This window comes from Corvus brachyrhynchos, unplaced genomic scaffold, assembly GCF_000691975.1.
Source record: "Corvus brachyrhynchos isolate BGI_N302 unplaced genomic scaffold, ASM69197v1 scaffold5, whole genome shotgun sequence".
Taxonomy (NCBI): domain Eukaryota; kingdom Metazoa; phylum Chordata; class Aves; order Passeriformes; family Corvidae; genus Corvus; species Corvus brachyrhynchos.
The window spans coordinates 5,138,019-5,144,346 of NW_008238321.1; the positions used below are offsets into that span (position 1 = coordinate 5,138,019).

Here is a 6,328-nt window from a genome sequence, read left to right on the forward strand (position 1 = left end):
GGCGCCCGCCCGACAGGCCCCCGGGCCCCGAGCCGGCGCCGCCGGAACCGCGGCTCTGCCCTGGTTTGAAACCAGCTCAGAAATCAGAGCAGCACCGAGGGATGTGACCCCCTGGGACTCCGACCGACCCAAAATAACCCATCCTCTCCCCAGCCCCTGCGGGGCACAGCCAGCACCGGCACAGGCGCCCGGCGCGGGGAGCAGAGGGGACAAACCCCGCGGTGCCCCGGGCCAGACCCGCGCTCTGGTGGCGCAGGTGATGGAATAACCCAAAATAGAGCCTCCCCCTCCTGGCGGAGTCCGTGAGCGGAGCAGCTCCGAGGCAATACGGATGCTAAGAGTTAATTAACTTCCAGCACACCTTGGTTTTGCAGTGCCGGGGGCTGCCACATTCCAGAATTAACCTGATTTAAACCCATTTTCCTCACTCCCAGGAAAGGTGCGTTCGTTACTCACCCGAGACAGCTCATCTTCCCCTCTGGCAGCCGGATTTCAGCATCCTTGGGCAGAACTACAACTGTGCACTTTACCTACACACATCAGCCATATGGGCAGGGGATGGGAGCGGGGAGGACCCGGCACAGCACGTGCATTATCCCTGCTATCCACAACCAAGCAGATGAAAAAAAATGTCAGCAAATTAAAATCTGCAGGAGCTTAGTTCTGGGCAAATGGGATGAAATCCATTCGAGATAAAAAGAAAGGGAAAAAAACAAAAAAACCAATACTGGAAAAGCCCAGCTCGAGGACAGAGGAGACGTGTCTGCAGCCCCGGGTGGATCCGTGTGCTGAGTCGGGGGTCTTGGGTTACGCTGAGCCGCAGCACTTTGCAGGGAGCACGGTAAAGCCCGGGGGGAGCCCAGGGAGGGGACAGCAGGGGAGGGGACAGCAGAGGACAGCCGGCAGCAGCAACAGCACAAAAATAAATACAGCTGGTGCAGAGGGACGATCCAATCAGGGCAGCGTGAGGGTCAGTGGGAGACAGGAACGTAGCAGCGCCTGGCCCTGCGTGACAGGGGACCCACGGGCACACACAACCAGCCACAACCAGGGCTCAGCCACCTGCCCGGGGCATGGAACAGAGGTGAGGACCTTTGTTGGTATCACCCCAGCATCACCCCAGCATCCATCCCAGTCCCCGGCCGATGGCACTGCCATCGCTGGAGGGAAGAAGCTCATCCCAGCCTTCCCAGGGCTCCTCTCCTCCAGGCTCTGCAGGAAGAGGGGCATGGGCGAGGTCACAAGGGTGTGCAGGACTCTCCCCATTTCAGGGGGCAACAGTCCCCGGAGAACTGGGTACAGCCTTGCAGGGCTGCCCAGGCTGCCCCATGGGTACTCCCAAGGTCCCAAGTTGTCCCTGGGATGATCCCACAGGACAAGCCCCAGGACACTCACTGGGTCAGGTCTGATGGGCTCTTCAGCCCAAATTGCACCCACATCACTGCCTGGGGTGGCTGCCCTGTGCCCCAGGACTGCCTGATGGCCCCACCAGCACCCCCACACTGCACCCCCCACCCCCAAAGCCGGAATCTGGGCACCCCCTGCATGAACCCCCCCACGGCCCTTCCCAGCCCCGGGTGCTGCCTCAGGGCACAGATCCCAAACCCCTCCTCAGTCAGATGTAACCAGCTGAAATCACTCAAGGAATTCACAGCACCCTAAATCCAGAGCTCCCGGGAGCTGCTCACCACCTTCAGTGAGAGTAAAAGCATGAACAGCTCTTGCTTGGCAGCAAAGGCACTGGAGAGAGCCCAGGCTGAGCAGCTGGGCACGCATGGCACTGGCCCCAGCACCCGCAGCTGGGAAACCTGGTCTCCAAGGCACCTTTTTTATTTATTTTCTTGGCTTCATTTCATTAAGATTAGACAGTAAATCTTTTCCCTGAGCTAAATATTTCATTTCCATTAAACCCAGATTAGCTGCCAGATCCACAGTGCCCCTTGCCCCAGCCCTGGCGTTAACCTTTCACACAGGGGCAGGGGGCAATCAGGGGGTTTGACCCTGGTTTTGGGAGCCATAACATCGTGCTGCCCCTGGCATTACAGGCTGGGCACAGGGCGAGCTCCGGACGGCAGCACCGGGTCCAGCCACCCTCTCCTCACTGACACATGGACAGGGACATCCTGGGAGGAACCTGCTGTGCCCCCCACAGAGGGGCTTGGGTCTGGGAGAAGATTTGGACACGTATTCAAATCCCCTCTGTGGGGGGAAGTAATCCCGTATAATTCAGGGATGATGACAAAGGGGATATCCGAGGCACTCGAGGTATTTTCCTGGATCTTGCTGAGAAAAAGAATTTTCCTGAATTGTGAATGGTGGGGGCTTATTTTTTGATTTAGTTTGGGGTGATGGCTCAGTCCTGGCTCAGTGCCATCCATCCCTGTCCCCAGTCCCAGCTGTTGGGTCCTTCCAGGATGCTCAGTGGGGACAGGACAGGCTGGACATGGGCACTTGGACAAGGCAGGGACAGGACAGTCCCCTCTGCACTCTGGCCCTGCAGGGGTCTGTGCCTTTTGTCCCCAGGTGTGGGGTGCTCTGGGGGACCCACATGCAGTCACAGCACAGCAGGGGGACACTGCATGGCCAGGGTCCCCAACCCACTCCCCCACCCTCCCCATCGCTGGGTCACGGCGGAGACCCCTCACAGGGACGTTGTTATGGAAACTGTAATATCTTACAATTCCTCTGATTAAAGCAGGAATTGGAAAGCCGGGCCCAGAGCGAGGCCAGATGGAGACCTGATTCCCTAATGGCCATCGTCTCAGCCTGGCTGTAATCCCACCACGTGTCCTTGTGCCAGCACCAGCTCCAGCCCCAACTCCAGCCACGCTGCCCAAGAGCAACAGATCAACTGCACTGTCAGCACCCCCGGCACAGAAGGTTCCAGAGGTGCCGGGGACCCCGAGCCCCAGGGGAGCATTGCCAGAGCATCCTGGGATGTGTGACCACTCCCTGGCACCCTGGGCAGCCCACGGCCCCACCAGAGACCTCCTGGACCCCCACTGTCAGAGCTGCCAGCAGCCCTGGCCAAGCCCTTGGCCACCCTCTTGCCCTGAGGAACTCAGATTATTTTCTGGCCAGTGGCTCTGCAGCTAATCCCATCTCCCTTCCAAATCATGGCCAGGAATGGGAGCTGCATCCCCTGCTGCAGGCAGAGGCAGTGGGGTGCAGGTCCCCCACCCTCCCTGGGCAGAAGGGCACAGGAGTGCTCGGCTAAGATGCCACCAAGCTTGGCTCAGCTGTCCCTTGGAAAGCTGGCCGGCATCTTCCCTGCAGGATCCTCCCAACCCCTTCCCACAGGACCCTCCCAGCCTGCACTACCCAGCCCTGCTCCCCCGTCAGCAGCAGGCCCAGGGAAGCTGTGGTTTGGTGGCCCTAGGGCAGTGTGGAGGTGGCCCCTTGTACCTGATGCTGTTGATCAGGTGCTGATGGGACTCCTGGGTGAGCACCATGCACAGGGCATCGGCCAGGCACTCCACCCTCCTCTCGGCCGCGTACTGCTTCAGCACGGTGAACACCTTCTCCTTCAGCTCGGGCTGGTCCCCCAGGATGGCATCCACCTGCAGCGAGGGACGGGAGAGGGAAGGGGTGCTGAGCAGGAGAGTGAGGAACCATGGGCAGGGGCACTGCCACGTGGAAAATGTGTCTCACTCCCTGCTCAGCCAAAGGGAGGAGAGGGACACTTCAGACGTCAGCCCATCACACAGCACCGCTCTGGTCTCACACATGGCCATGGAACTGCTGTTCCAAACATTCCACCAGCACAGTGGCGTGACCCCAAACCCCCAAACTCTGCTGGGTCACAGTGACCCTGCAGGAGTGGCTCCGGCACAGCTGGGATGGGATCAGTCTGGACTCTGCCTGGCAGAGGACACTGCAACGGGCTTTTGGATCTATTTAAGCTTTGCGCATCACTTCCTGATCCCTCCGGGCAGCTCTGTCCTGCCCTTAGCACTGGGAAGCTGCTGGGAGTGGGGAGACAGAACATGAAGGTGAGTGCCAGCCCTGGAAACAGCACTGACAGCTCCCAACCACTGTCCCATCTTCTCCACCTGGGACAGGCAGGATAATTAGCTAATTACCATCGAGCCAATTACCCTGCATGGGACCCTCCTTATTCACCTCCTGCCACACTGGGGGGTTACCCCTTGTCCTGGGGCAGTGGGAGCTGGTTCCTCACCTGGAAGTCTCGTGTGGGATGCAGGAGCATCTGTGACCACCCATCCATACCTCTGTGTGTTGGGTTCTCCTGAAAGGTGATGTTTTTGTGCTGCCAGCAGGTTTAACTGCAGGAAGGGGAGAGGAGCCCCTCGCCCTTCCCCAGGGCACTGGGGGTGTGTGCAGGGCTCTCTGTGCACCCCTGTGGTGGCAGCACCAGGGAGCCTGCAGGAATCACCTGCTTGGGGAATGGGAAGAGCTTGTCCCACTTGGCAGCTCTCCAGGGAGGCCGACACCAGCACCAGAACCCCGGCAGAGCCCCCTGATGCTGCTGGCTCCATGCAGGCACCACGGGGGCTCCTGGCAGTGGCAGTACTTCAAGGTTACCAAATCTGGGGCAGGCACAGCAGCAGCGTCCCCTGGGCTGGCTCATGAGCACAGTCCCCAGGTCCAGCACAGGACTGACAGACTCTGGTGTTCCTGGTGGGATGGATCCCAGAGGGCTGCTGTGAAATTTTTGCCTGGGCTGGGATCGCAGGACTTGGCAGGTGGGAATTGCAGAATCACAAAATCATTTTGGTTGGAAGAGACCTCCCAGATCCTCTGGAGTCCAACTGTGCCCAATCCCCACCTTCTCAACCAGCCCAGAGCACTGAGTGCCACGTCCAGTCACTCCCTGTACACCTCCAGGGATGGGGACTCCACCACCATGGGGGTGCTGCCACCTCTCCTGCAGTCCCCAGCATGTCCCTGAGCACACAGGGGACAAGAGAAGATACTTCCCTGGAAATGAGACCGTGAGCACCTCCTTTGCTTGCCGGTGATGCCCCCAGGATGCCAGGACACTGGCACAGCCCAGCTCAGTGCGACTGATATGGACACCACTGTCAGCCAGGCAGGTGATTCACCCTGGGGCTCTACCAAACGCAGGAGGCTGGGAAAAGGTGACCCGTGGGCAGTGCAGGTGTGAAATACAAGCCACCAGCACCCTCCGACCTTCCAGGAGTGGGCGGGCAGGAGCACTCGGGTGCTCGAAGCACCGGCAGCACCACCTGAGCTGGGGTCCCAGGTAAACGAGGGGGTAAAACACCCCGCTGGGTTTAGTATTTTCTGCATCATGTAGGAACTGAAGCCACTTCAAACATCTGTGCTGTGAATTCCCTCTGGAGAGGCATCTGCCAGCTGAGCTGTGCTCCAGCAGCCAGGAGCACACGTGCTTTATTTTCCTGCTTCTGCCCAGGCTGGTCGGAGCTGTCCCGGGTGGCTTTGTTGGGCTGGGAAGGGAGGGGACAGAGGTGCTAATGGGGGTGCTCACAGCACCACAACAAACTTGCTCTCCTGTGATCATCCAGGAATCTTTTACTTGGCTTAATGTGACTTTACGAGATGGAGGCGGCATGAAAAAACCGCCCCTCCTCATTAATCTCCCGTAATCAGCAGGTATCTGTTTCCCACGCCCATGAATCTAAACCTCAGAGTGTATTTGTGAATCTTTAATGGAGAAGCTGACTGAGGGGATTCGCCTGATACCCACAATCTCTTTACAGATGTCTTGTTCCTTTATTAACTTGGGATCAAAAAAAACACAACCTACCAGCCTGGTTATTTTCATAACAGCATTTTAAAAGGTTACTTTGAAATGGAAATTAGAAAGATTGAAAAAAACAACTGTGATCAAATTTATAATTAGCACAAGGCGAAGTGTTTGGTAAAATACCCACGAGGAAGCTTTCAGGAGCACAATGAAGATGTAATCACATCGATGTTTTTCCCTTTTGCAACAAAATAAGAACTAAAATGTCTGCGGGGTGACAGGCTTAGACTTTGAAGGGACATCCAGGCACGCAGCAGAGTGGGATCTGCCCTGTGGGTTTCTCCACGCTCTTGTAGTGCAAGGGAATAAGAACTTGGGGTCATCCCCAGGGGATCTCCAAGCCCTGTGTAGCATCCATCTGTTATCCCAGGTAATTACCAACCCTTCTCTCGGGTGTTCATGCCCCAAATCTGCACCCCAGCCCTATGACCAAGCCGGGAGCATTCCCCATCCGCGTGCGCAGCCAAGGTGGATGTGGGAATCTCCAACCCGCTCGGCCCAGGGGATGCCCAGGGCCCCAGCCCCTCATCCCACACCCCGGCCTCACCTTCCTGCTGAATTCCTGCGCTTTCTGCT

At 58.0% G+C, this 6,328-nt stretch overlaps 1 protein-coding gene across 1 annotated transcript in view; it reads right to left on the minus strand.

Annotated features, from left to right (window-relative positions):
- GRID2IP (Grid2 interacting protein) overlaps positions 1–6,328 on the minus strand; it is a 34,554-nt gene that overhangs the window by 26,144 nt on the left and 2,082 nt on the right. The window contains exons 3-4 of the mRNA XM_017734263.1: positions 6,300–6,323; positions 3,406–3,560 (exon numbers count right to left, since the gene is read on the minus strand). Of these exons, the coding sequence (XP_017589752.1) occupies positions 3,406–3,560; positions 6,300–6,323 (179 nt within the window). The remainder of the gene's footprint in view (positions 1–3,405; positions 3,561–6,299; positions 6,324–6,328) is intronic.